The 19,087-nt window shown below is 38.7% G+C and overlaps 3 protein-coding genes across 3 annotated transcripts in view; 2 read left to right on the top strand and 1 right to left on the bottom strand.

Moving 5' to 3' along the window:
• The first annotated feature begins 16 nt into the window (after positions 1 to 16).
• On the top strand, positions 17 to 7,301 carry ASNSD1 (asparagine synthetase domain containing 1). Its single transcript, XM_053471853.1, has 6 exons — positions 17 to 219; positions 685 to 738; positions 915 to 990; positions 1,856 to 3,392; positions 3,856 to 4,037; positions 6,974 to 7,301. Exons 4-6 carry the CDS (start codon positions 1,950 to 1,952, stop codon positions 7,227 to 7,229), a joined length of 1,881 nt encoding a protein of 626 aa, XP_053327828.1. The 5' UTR covers positions 17 to 219; positions 685 to 738; positions 915 to 990; positions 1,856 to 1,949; the 3' UTR covers positions 7,230 to 7,301.
• LOC128502133 (glucose-1-phosphate thymidylyltransferase-like) lies at positions 7,285 to 18,017 on the bottom strand. Its single transcript, XM_053471863.1, has 9 exons — positions 17,991 to 18,017; positions 13,943 to 14,150; positions 12,928 to 13,017; positions 11,310 to 11,389; positions 10,901 to 11,016; positions 9,123 to 9,220; positions 8,483 to 8,551; positions 8,082 to 8,140; positions 7,285 to 7,585 (listed from the first exon to the last, which is right to left on the bottom strand). The coding sequence occupies exons 2-9, from the start codon at positions 14,132 to 14,134 to the stop codon at positions 7,465 to 7,467; spliced, it is 825 nt and encodes a 274-aa protein (XP_053327838.1). The 5' UTR covers positions 14,135 to 14,150; positions 17,991 to 18,017; the 3' UTR covers positions 7,285 to 7,464.
• Positions 17,473 to 19,087, top strand: part of ANKAR (ankyrin and armadillo repeat containing) — a 30,443-nt gene continuing 28,828 nt past the window's right edge. The window contains 1 exon segment of the mRNA XM_053471959.1: positions 17,473 to 17,503. Coding sequence (XP_053327934.1) covers positions 17,473 to 17,503 — 31 coding nt within the window.

Below are 19,087 nucleotides of genomic sequence, written 5' to 3'. Positions count from 1 at the left end.
TACTGGGTAGGAATTAGCCGTAACTAATCCTCCACAGGGGCTATGCGTTAACGCGATCGCCTATAGAGACGCCTAAATACATGCGTGAATGCTATTTCATAATTGCTCACGGTATTTTATCGGTTTGAAAACCTATTGATAATGTCAGAGAAAAACACCGCGAACAGCGAAAATACTAGAGACTGGTCTGCCAGGCAAGTAGATGAATTCATTTCCAAGGTAAGATTGCCGTTTTATGTCAGTTAAGAGATATAGTTGTGGAAAGCGTGTCAAGGATTTGGCGCCAGATTGATAAACGAGGTATGAAAAAGTTATGTGTATATATATATATATATATCTATATCTATATATATCACCAGGGCCTGGCTGTGGGTTAAAATGAGCCCTGATGCCCTGAGAGCAGCGCCGAAAAATCACGAAGGGCAAGAGTGGTCCTAGTAGTGATCGATTGTTACATGGTGAACATTAACACTATTATTATTATTATCACTACTACTAAATTTAGTGTTGATGCACCATTTAATCCATCAGAATGAAAAGGAGACCGAGCTATGGCTAAATGTATTGGGCCATGTGTATTAAAAATCTCATATAGAATATACAAATATTTACTAAATCATTCTTTTTGATTTTAGTATAAAAAAAAGTCAAAATAACGCCATTGCACGTTTTTCTGCTTCACAGTTTAGAGAACAGGGTGTAATTGTGGACGAGCTATCGAATTTGAAAAAGGATCGGGTGAGTTAATCTGCTTCCCACTCATCCAAAAACGTTTATTTTCCTAGTACATATTTTTAGAAACTTTTAGCATTCGCTATAAAACAATAATCAATAGCCATCTAAAGGGGCACATATCTGCTTTACCGAAAGGTCTGTAACTTCTATACATAATGGAAAATAATCTTTCTTTTTAGAAGGTGTATAGGCAGCAGCCAAACAGCCATGTTTTCTTCCTCGCTGACAGAATTCAAACACTGAGCGAGTGTAAAAGTAAGTGCCTTGTTTTTGGCTAAAATTAATAAAAAAACAGCGGCCGCCAGCACAATTCATTATTTGTATTTATGCTACTTCTACACACGTACCAAAAAAATAGATACCCTAATATGTTATTTCCATAATGGGAATTTTATATTCCGTGAAGCAAGACCCCAAAAACCACTCTGAAATCCTAAAAAATGCATGAGGCATCAGACGCTGCTTGCAGGCAATGATGTCAGACACCCCCTTATGTGAAGCTGCATATTCCGAAAATAAAGCTGCAATTTGCGTCCTAAAATGACGACATTGCGCATTAAGTTGTGTGCGAAGTAATTGCTGCAGTATCAGAGCTCTAAATTTAAAGTTTTTAAGGGCATATATATTTTATAGCTCTGTTTACAAAACAAAAAAGGAAACTTTGGACAAGGTTGGGACTTCTTTATCTTTGACTTGAGCACACAAAAAACCATGGATAAATAAAATATCCCAGACCATATATTGTCTGTGTGCTCGAGAGCAGTGTTTGCGTTTAAGAATGCTTTGGGATCTGCATTGCTGAGATTTATATTTGCGTGTGTGTCTCTCTTTTAAGAAAAAAAAAAGTCCAATGTAGAAATAACTCAAAACCTAATACCCCTAGCCCCCCAAAAAAGTTTGTTCTTGCATGACCTGCAATACGCTTAGTGAAAAGGACACTCCAGCTATTAAATGTACCTTAAGGCATTTGATAGCTGACGGGCATTTGATTTGATAATAATTCTGCCGTACAGCTAAAGCTTTTAGTATTCCTGCGGCAAATTATGATCGCAACCTCAGTTTGTTTGGTAGAATGAAAAAAGTTGGTAATGATAACATTTTATTTATTTTTATTTGCTAGAAATATTTGATGACATGAAGCTTACTCAACAAGAGCTTCAGAACGCTGGAAAGGCCAATCCCAAGAATTAAGCCATACGTTTTAGGAAACGAGAATGTGCGGCATATGCTGTACTGTGAGTTTCATTGCTTGCCCGGGCGAGACATTTGATTCTGAAAATGATGTAAACCTTCAACGCAGAGGTCCCGATAGCAGCCAGCATTTAATTACTTGTGACTTTAATCATCGCTATAGTTGCTTTTTCTCTGGTCATGTTCTCCACTTGAGAGGGAAGTTGACTCCTCAGCCATTGAAAGACAAGCATGGTAACGTTTTTCTTTGGAATGGAGAAGTCTTTGGTGGCATTGAAATATCCTCTACGGAAAATGACACTCAAGTAATGCTTAATCGCCTTTCCGACTGTAATGGAGAGCATGATATACTGGCGCTTTTGTCCCTTGTGCAGGGTCCTTGGGCTTTTATTTATTATCATGCTGAAAGCCATAGTTTGTGGTTTGGAAGAGATTTTTTTGGACGGCGTAGTCTTTTGTGGAAGTTTAACCAGAATTCTGAGAAGGTCTTGTGTCTTGCCTCAGTAAAGGATTGCTCTCCAGAATCTGATGAGAATCCATGGCATGAGGTTCCAGCATCTGGAATTTTCCGGTGTGATTTAGGTTCTTGTGGTATTTCAAAATGTCTTCAGTTGACGTGGTATCCATGGAAGTCTGCTGCTGACGATATGCTTACCAACGAACTAACATTATGTGAAGGGAAAACCCCGGTTGTGACAGAGTTCCCGTCGTTTATCACTGTATTAAAGAGTGAAAATGGCATATTAACTACTCCAGTTTCTCCCTTAAACAAAGAAATTCCTGAAATATCAGTCGAGGCTAATTTTTCTAACAACTCTCACAACGTTACTTTAGAAGACCTTAAAAGATTGGTTACAGATGATAACCGCAAAAATGCAGCTTTACTTATAGACGTGTTAAGTGAAGCTGTTCGGAAAAGGACTCTGTACCTTCATCGAAATAAAGAGGCTTTGCTGTCCGATGTTGAAAGAAGTGCAAATATTGCTGTCCTATTTTCTGGTGGCATTGATTCCATGATTCTGGCAGTCCTTGCAGATCGGCATGTTCCACCAGAGGAACCTATAGACCTTCTCAATGTGGCTTTTATGATGAAAGCAGCAAATCCTCAAAGTACTCACCTGAAAAATGTAAGGAAAGCCAAACGCCAATCCGTATCTTCAATGCATCCAAGTAATTTTGACCCCTCGGCTTCAGGTTCCTCCTTTGATGTTCCAGATCGAATCACAGGAAGGGCAGGTCTGGAAGAACTTAAAGCCATAAACCCATTAAGAACTTGGAATTTTGTAGAAATTAACGTTTCTTTGGAAGAACTAAAAGAGATGAGGCAACAACGTATTTGTCAACTCGTTCAGCCGCTGAATACTGTCCTAGATGACAGCATTGGCTGTGCTGTGTGGTTTGCTTCCAGGGGTAAAGGCATGCTAACTAGCAATGGAGAAACTAAACAGTATGTCAGCATGTCCAAGGTAACCACCGCTTGTATTCTAATGACTTGTTAGGAACAAACTGATGTAAAACTGACTGTTCTAAATATGGCATTGAAGATGACAGGTGTCATGTATGTAAAACATATATACATATATATATAATATATAAATGAATTGTATGTATTTAAAACACACATATAGGTCACTTTATGACCTTTATTGACAGCAAATACTGTACTGCTATCACAACAGGGGGAAAAATGGACAACATACAAAATTAGCAGTACCATGAACACATTTTGAGACATACTGGCACAGGGGAAGATGGGACAGCTCTTCGTTATTTACAGTCTGTTAGGAGGCTGAGGGGAAAATACATATTACACTGATTATGGTGTAAAAATATTATGGGAAAAAAAGAAAACATAACAATAATAAAACAAAAAACCCCTTATACCTCATTGCCCTAGCACTTCATGTATGTCGTTTTTTAACTCTAAAGGTGGTATTGACTGGAATTGGCGCAGATGAACAGCTTGCCGGCTACTCCCGTCACAGAGTGCGTTTCAAAAACATGGGTCACAAAGGCCTTCTTCACGAACTGAGCATGGAACTGGGGCGTATATCTTCCAGAAACCTTGGTCGCGATGACCGAGTTATTGGTGACCACGGAAAAGAAGCAAGGTAATTCTCTTTAGGGCAGATCTTAAAAGCGCACTTCGGGAACAGATTAGGAGAAATAGTTCTGGATAATCTATAATGACTTCCTTAAATTTCAGATATTCCACTTTACGCAGACAAATAGTATGTTTACATAGTGACCCATTTGAAGGGATGTTTAGTTTGAGATTATATATTTATTATAATAAACATATTACTGGGCAAATGTTTTAGGCAGGTACGAAAAAAATGCTGTAAAGTATGCTTTTAAAAATAGACAAGCATGCTTAATTTGTAGCATTTAACAAAATGCAAAGTGAGTTAACAGAAGAAAAGTCTTCTAGGTATGCTTTAACAAAGCCATGGGTTTTGTAGGCATATAGTTAGGGGTATGAATAAACAATTATACCAAACAGGTGCTAATGATCATCAATTTAATATGTAGGTTGAAACACCATCATTAAGTGAATTAGAAACACCTGTGTAGGAGGAATAAAACTGAGTAAGCAACAGGCAACGTTATTAACAAGGTGAGGTTGCTGAACACTGTTTAACCCCTTGATGACAATTGCCGGTCCGGGCACGTCACGGAAAAACATGTCGTTAACGACAAATGACGTACCAGGACCGTCATTTGTTAAAACGGCTAAAAAAAAAATCGATCCGTGATCGATTTCTTTTTTTTATTTTTTTACCCAAACGGCGTTGCTGTAATGCCTCGACCTCGAGGCATTAAGCAACGCCACGATCGGCATCAGGGGCCATGTCTGGCCCCTCCCCGGGGCGTCAACATCCGCCATACAATGTATGGCGGCGGACGCCCGTTTTAAAAGCGTTTAGGAGACGATCAACGATCACCTCCTAAACTTAAATGGTGTCGCTGGAATGCCTCGATCAGGAGGCATCCAGCGACACCAAACACTTACCTTAGGATGGACTGTGACCGCTCCGGAGAGCGGTCACAGCCGCAGCCGCCGGTGATCTTCGCCATCAGCAAGATGGCGGCGGCCCGGGAAAAAAAACAATAAAGACGAAAAAGTTTGCTAGAGGGTCTCCAGATCCTCTAGAGAACTCTAGCTCCACTTGCAGGTTGAATACAGGTACTGCATTCAACCATGCAAGTCAATGGAGCCCAGCTTTCTAATCACAGTGTGATTAGTAAAAATAAATTAAAAAATAAAATTAATAATAATTAGAAAAAATTGTAAAAAAACAGTACAATGTAAAAATTATTTCCCTCTGATGTCATGATCAGGGGAACCTTCAAGTTGAAAAAAAATGTTAAAAATGTTTTAAAAAAGGCAAAAAAAAATTGAAATATATATATAAAAATATATATTTTTGTGAGCAAGTCCTAAAATTAGCACATTAGCTTAAAACAATTCTCGCATGGAAAGAGTTAAAATACTGGCATATTAAATGCCCATGGGGTGTCTACTTTTAAAAAATGTATGATTTGATGGGGTAAATTGAATTGGCCGGATTCAACAATGTCCCAATTAACACGGGGGGGAAGGATGGCCACACATCTAATTTCCAACTAGAAAAATGCACACGTACCAAATGTGGCCTTTTAGTTCCCCCAAAAAATGACAAACCCATGCATGTGGGGTATCGCTGTACTCAGGAGATGTTGCTGAACACATATTGGGGTGTCGTGTGACAGGGGCATATACCAGGAGCTGTAAATTCATACATAAAGTAGGTGTGTGTGGGAAAAAAACACACACAAAAATACTACTGCAAACTTTGAAAAAATGCTGGTGGTAAAAAGTGTGCTGCATTTAAAATACCCTGAAGTGTCTAGTTTTCAAAAATATATGGTTTTGTTGGGCACACTGAAATGGCCGGCTCAAAGATGTACCAAATAGGGCATGGGCAGTGGATCCCCAAATGCCAAAGTTCAACATTGAAAAATGTGCATGCCCCAAATGTGGCCCTTTTGCCCCCAAACAGCCAGGCAAAATCATTCATGTTTTATGATAGTGACATATACCAGAACCTGTTTATTCATACCTAGAGTAAAATGTGTGTGACAAAACAAATGCAAAAAAAATTGCTACCATAAATTTTGACAAAGGCTGATGGTAGAATTAGTGCTTGGAAAGGGTTCAAATACTAGCATTTGGAATACCCTGGGCTGTCTAGTTTTCAAAAATATATGACTTGATGGGGTAAATTGCATTGGCCGGCTTCAAAGATACCCGAAATGGCACATGAGGGGAAGAATTACCAGATTTGGAAAAATGGCTTACACCATGGTAATTACAGGCAGATACTTATCCATTATGCAATATCATCAGCTGGGCAATCTGATTGGCCCCAAATATTTATTCTGCAGCATGATTACCAAACATACAGTCAGTCATTAAGTAATGTCTTCAGCGTAAGAAAGAATGAGTCCTGGAAGTGATGGTAGATGTTCCTAGAAGAATTGATGCTGTTTTTGACAGCAAAGGCTGGTCAGCCCCCTGATTTGATTTAGATTTGTCTTCTATTCACTCACTTTGCTTTTTGTGAAACGATAAACTATTAAGATGTCTTTATAAACGCATTCTTACTTTACAGCATGATTTCACACCTGCCTTTAACTTTTACACAGTACTATGTACGTGTATAATATATCTCGATCTATATAGATATAATGTACACCCATACATACTTGGGAATATCCCAGGGCGGGCTATTGAGAGAGCTCTCAGGTAGAGTGGATTTGCAAAGAGTGGGCATAGCCTTAAATGTTTACAATTTACATGTCTAATACACATCAGTGTTAATTGTAAATATAAATAGGCTGTGATTTCTTGATGTAGCTTCACCGGATTGGATAGTGCCCTTTCAAAATCCTTGTAATACCATACAGAGCTCTTAGTAGGAGCTGACATCTGTTTGACTACATTAGTAACTTTTTGAAGTTTTATGGGTTTGTTTTTTTTTTTTGTTTTTTTTTTTTTTTTTAGATTTCCATTTCTCGATGAAGATGTTGTATCGTTTTTGAACTCTTTACCTATCACTGAGAAAGCAGACTTAACCCTGGCCAGAGGTCTTGGAGAGAAATTCATATTACGGATTGCAGCTATGGAATTGGGACTCGCCTCCTCCTGTGTATTACCCAAAAGAGCTATGCAGTTTGGATCCAGGATAGCAAAAATGGAAAACAGAGCCGAGAAAGCATCAGAGAAATGCAGCAGACTACAGACTAGTCTTTTAGAATAGCCTCCTTCGGGTTTTTTTTTTTGTACCCTTTGGCAGCAGAATATGAAATTCAAGGTTTTATTGTAAACATGACTTTAATAAATGGAATTCCCTAAGATTGCATTTGCAGAGTATGTGAGAAAATACTAAATACATAATTATATAAACTGATTTAACACTGCATTGGATATATTCTAAAATATAGGCTAAAGTAAGTTCCTTTTTAGTTGACTTTTAAAAATAGTTTTGCGCTACATCATTGAAGGTACGTGGGTATATTCCTGATGTTCTGTTGGAAATACTTGTGACAAGTTATGTAGGATTCTAAGTTCCCAACGTCAAAACGTCCAGATACTGGATAAACATGAACAGGATTTCTGTAAAAGAAAAAAAAAAAAAAAAAAACACACCATGGAAGTTTTCCCTTTAATGTTGAGGATGAGGCCGGACACCCCACAAAACGGATGAAAACTAAGCAAAAAAACTACAAATTTCCATCTACTTTCTCCCACTCATCTGCCTCGTATCTTCTTTATCTCCATGGACACATAACCTTGTGGGTAAAACTTACGCCAAAATGGCAGAGCTTCCGGTGACATCCTCAACCCCGATTAGAGGGTCGGAGTGGAGGACGTCATTTTGCCCTAAAATAACCCCGTGTAAACCTCAGCCAAAATGGTGGAGCTTCATGTGACGTCCTCTCTCCTGAGAGGGGAGAGCTCTGCCATTTTATGTGACAAAGCACATGAGATATTTAATGTACACAAGTGTTTCCCCCCATACTTCCTTACATGCCTTTTGAGAAGAATCCTTGGACCAAAGAAGTTAGACAGTTATTTACTTGGGTATCATAAAGCAAAAGTCGTTTATTACCTGCCCACAAGCCAAGATAATAGATGTCCAGGTGCATCCTTTTCTTCTATGGGCGCATTCTATAATTAAAGAAAGGTTACTTTTAACAAAGAAAAAGTATAAGCACAGATATTCTTTACGTTAAATAAGAGTATTAAATTATTTTGCATGTATGTGCCACAAATGTTTATAGTTTGAAGCAGGATTAGTAAGGACTACTGGAAAAAAAACTAAGCATTGAGGAGCTGAGTCCATTTTTGTGGCACTGCTTCTGTAGCAGACACTATAGATTAGACAGGGACACCTGTTTTTTGCAACTGAGACATTTTCAGTTAGCTATCAAAATGGCAGGGGGAGAATGATACAATAAAACTAATACACCGCATAAAATACATTTGTTTAGAAAGTAGCATATTATTTACCTTTTTTTCATCTAGGAATGTTTGCACACAGGTGAGTGAATCCTTAGACAACACATAGAAACACGGACACTAGGGGAAAGCAGAAGATATATTTGGACACATTTATCTCTGCAGTCTTAATGGATTAATTTATAACGGATACAAAATATTCAGGAAATGCCATTTTCTGTGTTGCTATTTCCTGAATCACAGACCATTGGATGTTCCAATGTACATAGACTTTGCCTCCAGCCAAAGACATGCAAGGTCAACCAATATAAGGCATCGAGGTTTATCCACGCCCTTCGGGGTTTGCCATGCATAATGTATAGTTCAAATGAGGAATATCGTACCAGTATTTTAACTGCAATTTATGGTCAGCAGGAGAAACTCAAGATGTGTTTAGAGTTAAAATGAAATGTTACGCTCACCTGCAAAGTCTTGTTTTATAGTGAATATAGCTCAGAATGTAACTTTATAATAACTCTGTATTGTGTTTTCATGAAGTAACTCTACAAAGACAGTAAGGCCTCCAGCTCTCTATGATGTAGGGAGCACATTTATGAAAGAGAAAAACAGACTCCCACTTTAAACTTATCTAAGAGATAATAACATTTCTATGAAGTGTTATACATCTTCTCAACTGCACTCAGCGTCTTACTGCCTGTCTGGATGCCGTGTCTGTGGGAGAGGGTTTTTCTCTCAGTGCTGTGACTTTGTGGTTTTCATCGGTTTCCAGAATCCCATACTTCCTGGTTTCTGTTGAAAACAAAATGGTTGGCAAACGATACCACACACAAATCACTTCATATGTCAATGTATATGGCAGCATTGGCCCACGAGAAGATGGAGTCACATAAGCTTTTGCAACTTCTCTTCTTGAGATAGAACCTTAAGACAACATCTCTGAAGAGGAGCACCTTTACTCCTGATTCCTTACATTACTCCATATCTTTTTCTACATTTCCCCCCAAAAAAGTACCACCTATGACTAAAAAACACCCAAAGTACAGTGATACTGTACTTTCATATCACAGCTAATCTGTATACAAAATCATTTAAGTATTGTATTTATGGAATTAGATGTAACACCCTTTCTTCCCCAAATAATACACGCCAGCCTTGCCTTAGGCTAGGTTTCCACTTGGGTTTTTTTAGCTAAAAACGCCTATAAAAACGCCAATAGCGCCACCTGGCGTTTTTTTGTGAAAAACGCATGCAGCCAGATGTTAGCTGTAATTCAATAGGAAATCGCAAAATGCCATTTCCACTTGGCGTTTTTCTGTTTGGCGTTTTTTCAGTCCTCTTTGGCGTTTTTCTGCTTTTTTGGGCTCTGTGGCAGTTTTTCAAAACTGCAGCATGTTGACACTCTGGCGTTTTTTGCAAGAAATCTTGGCTTTTTTTCTCCAATAGAAGTCTATGGGAGAGAAAAAACGCCATGAAAAAGCCATGTGGGTTTATTGCCTTGGCGTTTTTTATGGCGTTTTTTCCACAGTTACAATGCAGAGGATGGACCCAGTATCTGTGTGTCCTACGAGAAATAGGCTGAAAACAAACAGTTTCACACAAAACAAAGTCCTGGACTGGTTCATATTGAATTTTACACCATTTGGAACAAACATGCCATTACAAACAAACATACGCGACCGGATCCTGCGTGCCAAAAGCAACAGCAAACAATTTGCACCATCATTTGGGGCCAATCTTCCCAGAGGAGCAGACATTCGAAATAAAGCATGCCTTACAAACCACAGAAAAGAGACAAAAGGGTCTACCAAGTAAATGACATCAGGAGAGGGCAGATACTTGCCATTTATCCTAATCCCTTTTAGCTGGGTGAAACTTCTAACTTGTAAAGGCTGGAAAAACTGTCTAAGGTCAAAAAAAGCAATTTCCACAGAAAGGCTAAAACGCCAGAAAAAACTGCAGAAAAAACGCCAAAACGCAGGTAAATGCAGTGGCAGTTTTCTTGGCAGTTTTCCTGGCGTTTTTCATCAAGAAAAAAACGCCGGACAAAAACCCAAGTGGAAACCTAGCCTTATAGTTTATCCACGGCCTTCTTCCCACCCTACACACATTAACCTGTCATACCCACTAAGCTCAGCTTTTAAATACCAATCAAGGCAATTACCACGTAGCATCTCAAATACATGTGGCTTGACTCCTTAGGCAATATAATATCCAGAACAAAACACTACAGGCATTACAAAACTTGATAGAATTCAAGTTCCAGGAAACCTTGGCTCTTTTTTTTTTACGTCAATGTATTTTTGATGTGCTTGGACATTTAATAAAAAGGTAGCTTGAACTTTGCTCTCTCTGAACGGCCAGCATGTGATCGCAACTTTATCATTTTGATCTTAGGATTCCCATGTTTATTCACCATTCTTCACTTATTATTCAGCTAAAATAAACCAAGAATTGGCAAGGATAGTTTACCTTCATCCTTACAGGGATACGACAGAACCAGGTTGGCGTAATTGTTGTCCTTAACGATGGTTTCAAATTGCCCAATAACATTATGTAGATGGAAATCCTCATAAAACAAGGTATCCCTAAAGAAAAAGAAAGCTTAATTTGGCTCAGCATTACTGAATTACATTAAGAAATGATGTCATTTAGTAATAGAGGACATAGTACTGATCTGCTTCCACCTTGACTGAAGTCTGTCCTATCTCTGTCACTACCCTGTGCTTTCATTAGAAATATTATACTACGCAGTCTCTAAATCCCCCCTTTTTATTGCACAAGTGTCTCTTGCAGACATGGTTGCAGTCTGCGTACTGTCTATTAATCTGTACACTGAGAGAAACATGTATTTCTGATACATTCAATATGGCAAACATACCCGCCAATCACTAGCACATGATCATTTATTTGGAATTTGTCAATGGCCAGCTGTAAACAGGATACAGCCCCCAATCGCTCCTAAAAACAAACAAAAAAGTACACATGCAAAATGGGCAAATAATATTTAATCAAAATAAGCCTTAAAAGGCGTGCAAGTCCAATACTTTATATGTAACCCCTTAAGGACAATGGGCGGTCCCTAAACCCATTGAAAACAATACACTTTGAGCCCATACATGTACGGGCTTTGTCATTAAGGGGTTAAAATGTTCCCTACACTCCTATGTATAAAAAAAAATACACTATATGACCAAAAATATGCGGACATCTGACCATCACACCTATATGAGCTTGTTGGACATCCCGTTCAAAATCATCCCATAAACTGGATGAGGAAGATGAGAGAAAATACAAAGCTAAGTTTAAGGAAACGAAGTAAATGCAGATTTAAACGTTAAAGTAGTTAAATGGATGAGGCAATAATTGAGGGACAGGAGGCAGATGTTTGTAGTCAATGGTGTATATTCAGAGGAAGGACTTGTTGCCAGTGGGGTGCCAAAAGGATCTGTAACAGGCAGAATATAGGATTGGGGGCACCGTCTTTCAGTGATAACAGAAGAGATGGACTTGGGTATAATTATTTCGGAGGATGATGCGAGCAGGGTGCTGGGTTGTATAACTAGACAGACAGAGGTCACAAATCTCTGGTCAGCCCTCACCTAGAGTATTGTGTACAGTTCTGGAGACCCCATCTCCACAAGGATATTGACATTTTGGAGAGAGTTCAGAGGATGACTAACAAAATGGTGAATGGTTTGCAGGATAAAATTATCAGGAAAAACTAAAGGAACCTTCATATGTATAGCATATTATATTATATAGCATATTATAGTATTTAAATACTTAAGGGGATTTAACAATACAGGAGTGAAGTTAGTTCAAAAAAGGAGGTCATAGATTGTTGGAGGTTTAGATGTAATGTTAGTTTTACTTTACAGACAGGGTGGTAAATTGAACTGCCCCCAGTAGAAGTAATAGAGGTAAATACAGTGAGGGATCTTACATACATATGTGATAGGCATAAAGCTATCATGAATCTGAGACAAGTTCAAGGACTGATTAAGATCAGAGTCTTACATCAGGAAAAATGGGCAAACTAGATGGACCTAATGGTTCCTATCTACTGTGCAACTCTAGGTTTTTTGGTTCTCCATTAAAGAGAAAAAAGACTAGAGATTCTGTTGAGACCCTGACAGAATATCAGAAACATCTACAACTATGTTTGTACCTGCGTGTCTTAAATTTAAACTTACATTTATAAAAGGTACAATATACAAACTGCATTTTTTATGAATTAAAATGTAGCAGTTGATGTTCATCAGTCCAAATAACCTGATGTTTGTAATTGTGTTTGGTGGAAAAACTGCTAATTTGTGACAGTATTTTCTGTCTCTTTTCTTGACTGGCAATGTTCTAATGCACAAAGAAAGAAAAAAGAGAGATAATCAAATAAGAACTCTATCTACATTCAGAGCAGGAGTTCCAAATATATTTATATATGACACCTTTAAACTGGCAATTCACAAGAGAAAATTAAGATAAAGACTACAACATACCTCATTGCTGGAAGTCCCATCATTTATTAACGTTACAAACGGATATTTCTGTGCCCACTCTTTAAACTTATGATGGTAATGGTTGTTGGTCTGAAAAGCAACATTCTATTAGGAAGGGTGACAAAACGTTCCACAAAACACAAACGTTTACTCCAAATAAATTATTACACATACCATAACCACTAACGAATGTATAAAGCATTAGATCTGTTATTAAAGGACATCCTGCACCAAGCATATACAATATCAGATGAGAGACAGTCTCTGTGCTGGTACGCATTGTTAAGATTGTGAGACGCCAGACGAATATGGGTCTGTTAGAGGTAAGAGTTATAAAAAGGCAGGTTTCATTATGAGCTCTCCCAACCAAGTCACATTTTATGGTTTTGTTGATCAGGAAGGGCTTCACATCAACTTAAACTGTAAGATTTAATGGCTTTATTCACTCAACAGCGAGTCCTGATGATGTGAAGAGCTACATCGCACTTGGTAAACTATGATTTATGAATGGTCAATATATTTCTAGTACAAGAAGTCAGAATGTTATCAGAAATAGGGGTTCTCCGAATAAATATTATTACACACTAGTAAAGAGATTGCAGTGAATAGAATATCCCTTCAAAAACTATAAAGTATTATTTAATGCAGATGGTAAATATCTAAGCTTAACTGTATTTTCTGGATAGGAACATAATGTTGCGCTGCCTTTGATGTTCTTCAGAGCTGGGATGAAAGGTGAGGCTAATGCATACAAGCGGATTCTGCAGAATCCCTCCATGTATTTGTAAGGGGGATTAAACAATAGTTAAATAAGACAGATCACATGCACGTTAATAGTAAATTAAAGTGCATGAAGTATCTGGAGTGTTAAACTCATCCTCTGTGCTTATCGCCACTGGACTCATTACTGATTCCATCTGCAAGTGACAGAGCGTCCCGGAAGAGCCTTCTTCATTACAGTACGGATTCCTCAATGCCTGTCATGCATCCATCATGTAATAAAAATAGAACTTACAACTACAAAAATATCTGAAATGTCATCTCTGACTTTCAAGGCTTCCACCCAGTATGAGATGAGTGGCCGTTCTCCAATTGGAAGTAGTGGTTTCGGAACTCCAATAAGATGTTTAAATTGTTCATTCCGATCATTCTTGAGATCCTTAAATAGTCTTGTGCCATAGCCGGCGGCTAGGATAATTACTTTCATTTTTTACTTTGTAAAACTGAAAAAAAAGAGTGAATTGGAACATTGTAATGCTGGTTTTCATGCACTTTAATACATTTCATAGGTGTATTGTCCCTTTAACTTTTTCATTGGTCTGCTCTGAAGATACATGGGAGGGGGGTTCTGCTTTCCCTACCCTCCAAGCTAAAAGCCAAGTACAATGTTTTGCCACTTGTATGATTTCATTATACAAATATCATCATGTCTCTGCTGCAAATGTGGATGCAAACCATGTTGAAGCAAACAGAAGAGACACAAAGATTTAAAGATGACACAACCAATTGTAGGCGTTCTGTTGCATGGTAACAGCACCAAAGCAGTTCACCACATTAGCAGGTCATCCTTTGTCATCATAATAAGCTCCAAATGGAGTCAAGAAAAGCCTTAAAGCCAATTAGTTGACATCGAGCACACTGCACTGAACTGTTTGTAACAGAGCTAAGGAAGTTCTGCTGATGCTGATGAATGGGTGGGTCACAACCACACCTGTGAACTCTCTGGCTCCGACTACCCGGGATGCGGGTAGGAGGTCCCGCCGACATCGTCATGGGACACACATCAGTTTTAGAGGGGGAGAGGGCAGGGGGCGTTCCACTATGCTGCTCCCGCACTTCATCCGGAGTCTCCGGGCAAAACCCAGAGAGTTTCTAGGTATGGTCACAACATTTCAAGTAAAAGATGGGCACTGAGACACCAGTGTTTGTACAATAAAGTGGACAGTTTCAACAGAATGTTGAACAGAGTGAACTGTGGGTTCTATTCACTAAAGGTAGAGTTATGGTTTCAACTTCACTTTACATTTTGAAGGCACAACCTCATTAAGATTCTCCTGGAGGAAGAGCTTGGCTGACCCTGTATACGGTTTAGTTGAATCTGTGAAGTTTCTTTGTCTTCTTTCCTATTGAATTATGTATTATGCTGGGCCAGTTAAGCTATACTTGCTGGATAAACTTCCCAGTGTTGGTTCTTCACAATAAATAGTAAAGTGGAAGAATTGAAAGCACAACTCCCCAGCGAACGATCCCTTTAATGAAAAAATCTGTATGTGTTATAAAGGTCAAACTCAAGTGAGCTTCTCCAGCAAGAGCTTGGTTGTCTGTAAAATTCAGAATTAAATCAGTGATATTTCTTAAAAGCTCGGACCTGGTGTTCTGCCAAGCAAAACTTTCCAGAGTTGATCCTTTAGACTAGATATGTAAGGATTTTACTTCAGTGCTCTTGCAAACTCACCTGCCGACGCCTGCTTTAGTTAAAGGCACGTTCTAATATCTCTGACAGCCTCCCCAAAAAATAATCCACATTAAAGTACTTTAACCCCTTCGCGACCTTTGCCGGTTCAGGACCGTCATGACAAGAAGGTCACTAAATGACCTTTGACGGTCCTGAACCGTCAAAAAGTTAAATTAGCTTAGAAAGTGATCAAGGATCACTTTCTTCGCTTAAACGGCCTTGCTGCAATGCCTCGATGTCGAGGCATTCAGCAAGGCCGAGATCGGCATCGGGGGCCATGTCTGGCCCCTCCCCGGGGCGTCAACAGCCGCCATACATTGTATGGCGGCGGACGCCCGTTTTAAAAGCGTTTAGGAGGCGATCAACGATCGCCTCCTAAACTTAAATGGTGTCGCTGGAATGCCTCGATCAGGAGGCATCCAGCGACACCAAACACTTACCTTTAGGTGGGCTGTGACCGCTCCGGAGAGCGGTCACAGCCGCAGCTGCCGGTGATCTTCGCCATCAAGTAAGATGGCCGCCGCTCTGTAAAAAAAACAAACAAGAAAAAGTTTGCTAGATGGTCTCCAGACCCTCTAGAGAACTGGCTCCACTTGCTGGTTGAATACAGGTACTGCATTCAACCATGCAAGTCAATGGAGCCCAGCTTTCTAATCACTATGTGATTAGTAAAATATTAAAAAAAATAATAATAAAAAAAAAAAAATGGAAAAAAAAAATAAAAAAAAAATGTGCTAACATTTAAAAATAATTATGCAGTGATGTCACTAGATGAACCATCCAGTACCAGCAAAATGTGTAAAAAAATATTAAAAAAGTATTAAAAAAATAAAAAAAATTAAAAAATAAAGTTTATTATTTTGAGCAAGTGCTAAAATTTCTCAAAAATCTCAAAGAGTTAAAATAAAAGCACTTCAAATACCCAAGGGGTGTCTAATATATAAAAAAAATGGCTGATGGGGTAAATTGGAGTGGCCTAGCTCACAGATAGGGCATAGGTACAGACTGACCAAAATGGAGAAAAAAAGCGCACTTCCCAAATGTGGCATTTTAAATCTGAAACAACCCGACAAACCCATGCATGTGGGGTATCACTGCACTCAGGAGATGTTCCTGAACACGTATTGGGGGGTTGTTTGACAGTGACATATACCAGAACCTGTATATCTATAACTAAAGTACAATTTGTGTGAAAAAAATTACTATTACAAAGTTTGACAAAGTGTAGTTGTATAATTGGTGCATGGAAAGGGTTAAAATAACAGCATTTGGAATACCCTGGGGTGTCTAGTTTTCAAAAATATATGGTTTGAATGGGTTAAATTGAGTTAACCGGCTTCAAAGATGTTCCAAAGAGGAGATGTAGGCAGACTGACCAGATTTGTTAAAAAAGATTTGGAAATCATAAAACGCTGCTTGTACTTATTGCCCTATAACGTACAAAAAACAGCAAAAAAACATAAAAACATTGGGTATCTCTAAACTCAGGACAAGTAGTAGAATCTATTTAGCTAGTTTTTTTACTTGCTTTTTTAGGTGAGTAAAAGATTTTTCAAATAAAAGTCATAAAATGTCTTTTTTTTCAATTTTTCACCATGTTTTTTTTATTTTTTTTATAGTAAATAAGATGATACGATCATAATGGTATCTGAAGAAAGCCCATCTTGTCCTGAAAAAAACAATATATAACTTATGTGGGTACACTAAATGGGTGAGGAGAAAATTACACCTGAACACAAGCACCACAAAAGTGTCAAAACAGCCTCGGTCCCACAGGGTAGAAAACGAAAAATGAGCCCGGTCCTTAAGGGGTTAATAGACTAAACAAAATAAATAAAAACATTTATCTAAGGGAGCAGCTGCAGCTTCACATCCCCTCTGTGCTCTGATTAAGTGGCTCCCATTGGAATCAACATAAATCGGGAAATCTGGTTCTACCCGTGCTGGAGTTAACCAGAAGAAAGCAAACCACCGGAAAAAGGGGTTGGAGAACAGGGCAATTGCATATGGACAGATACTGCTGAAACCCCCCCACGCATATGCAAGCAGAACACCATGTAAATTGGACTAGCGCATGCAATAAAGTGGCTATGAAGGCTATTATAAACCCTACTGATCCGGGTAAAGTGCATCCGATGTGAGAATTATGTCTTCTTGAGTCAATGGAGTTTGCAGGAGAGTTGAAATTTACTCTTGCAGCCCATGGTCATGTATGAACATGGCTTCAGCCAAGTAACAAGAGAACTGCGTCAGCCAGTCAGATGTCATTAAGATTTTTCTGCTGTATAGCGGGTAAAAGAGGTAGACATTGCTGTAATTTCTTTGTTACAAGAGTACAGTTATGTTTGAACGTTGAACTTGGCTCAAGTTTGAACTGAAAATAAAACACAGATCTCCATGTTGCTTGAAAGCTCTGAGAAGCAGCCGTTCAGGTTTTACACACTATGAGTTTTGGTACCTACAGGTAACTGTAGCTCAGTGTCACTACACGGGCCATTAAGCAGACAATGAGCCCCTGAGCCACAAACTCTTCAGACGCGCTTCAGGCGATTGGCTATATAGCTAGCATTTGCATAAAATAGGATTCCCACAGCCGCATAACACATACCTCTTCTAACTCCCACAATGCACCTGGGGCGTGATGAGTCACGTGATGCAATAGCTACGCCTGTGCTATGTTCTCACGCTTTCTAACTCTGTATAAATATCTGTTATATATGTTAGTATACATATATTTATACACGGGTAAGCAGCAGAGACAGAATCACCCCAGCAACAGGATTAGGCTCGGAATTGTTACTAAGGTAACCAACTCAGCAAAATGAGTAGCTAATCGACGCCGGAGATGACGTATAACCCAACAGTACCTTTGTTACCTAGCAACTGGGTAACAGGAAGACTGCATTTTATTTGTTTCGGTGGAAGAATTTGCCGGCTGAATTGGTTCCGTACCGAGTTACACCTACTTCGAGTTTAGAAAGCGCTCCATGCTAGAAGAACCGAATAGAAATGGGATCTGAAATACATGCAGTCTTTATCTTAGTACACGCTAAGCTACACAGTGAATGGTTAGCCTGTTGTATTTTATTCTTAAGCGTTGTGTAAACGTGGTTTAGGAATCATTGAATTGGGAATGCATCGGGGTTAATTAAGCAAAGATTCTGCATAAAACAGAAAACTAAGTTTAAGAATTGTGCCATTATGCCAAAAATTACATTTGTGAATGAAAAGGCTCACACGGTCACAGGGTTAATGCTATCCTATAGGTTTATGGACCTCATTGGTCTAAAGGCACAGATCCCATCTTATATTGCTGTCATGTGTCTTTTTCATTAACAAACTTGTAAACATGAGTTATTATGTCCCCCCTTTATTCATAATGATCCATTTTTATTAATTGTACTTAAATCTCGAGACACCCTTTCACCATCACGTCATTAAAGGAGTGTATCCAGCATATATATATATATATAAAATATTGTTGGGATTGTGAGACTATGTAAGTACAGGCAGAGCTTTATGTGCATCAGGCTTTCATATACATGGCCTGGCTGTATTGTGACATATGGTATCATTATACGTTTGTGTGAAATTCAGGATATTGTCATAATAAAAACTAATTTCAGGCAAAAAGTTGGGTGGTATCCTTGTCCTGTATATTGTACGCTTTGATTGCATGTAGTAACATCATTGGGAATTCTGTAT

This window comes from Spea bombifrons, chromosome 7, assembly GCF_027358695.1.
Source record: "Spea bombifrons isolate aSpeBom1 chromosome 7, aSpeBom1.2.pri, whole genome shotgun sequence".
In the NCBI taxonomy this organism is placed as follows: Eukaryota; Metazoa; Chordata; class Amphibia; order Anura; family Pelobatidae; genus Spea; species Spea bombifrons.
This window is presented reverse-complemented; position numbering and strand designations above follow the sequence as displayed.

What these genes read in the sequence shown, in the direction of transcription:
- ASNSD1 (XM_053471853.1), top strand. Translation starts at nt 1,950, where the DNA reads ATGTGCGGCATATGCTGTACTGTGAGTTTCATTGCTTGCCCGGGCGAG. An exon ending in AGTATGTCAGCATGTCCAAG is followed by an intron (nt 3,393 to 3,855) that starts GTAACCACCGCT and finishes TTAACTCTAAAG; the next exon opens with GTGGTATTGACTGGAATTGG. An exon ending in GACCACGGAAAAGAAGCAAG is followed by an intron (nt 4,038 to 6,973) that starts GTAATTCTCTTT and finishes TTTTTTTTTTAG; the next exon opens with ATTTCCATTTCTCGATGAAG.
- LOC128502133 (XM_053471863.1), bottom strand. Translation starts at nt 14,134, where the DNA reads ATGAAAGTAATTATCCTAGCCGCCGGCTATGGCACAAGACTATTTAAG. An exon ending in TTTCAGATATTTTTGTAGTT is followed by an intron (nt 13,018 to 13,942) that starts GTAAGTTCTATT and finishes GTTGCTTTTCAG; the next exon opens with ACCAACAACCATTACCATCA. An exon ending in TTATCTTGGCTTGTGGGCAG is followed by an intron (nt 7,586 to 8,081) that starts GTAATAAACGAC and finishes TTTCTTTTACAG; the next exon opens with AAATCCTGTTCATGTTTATC.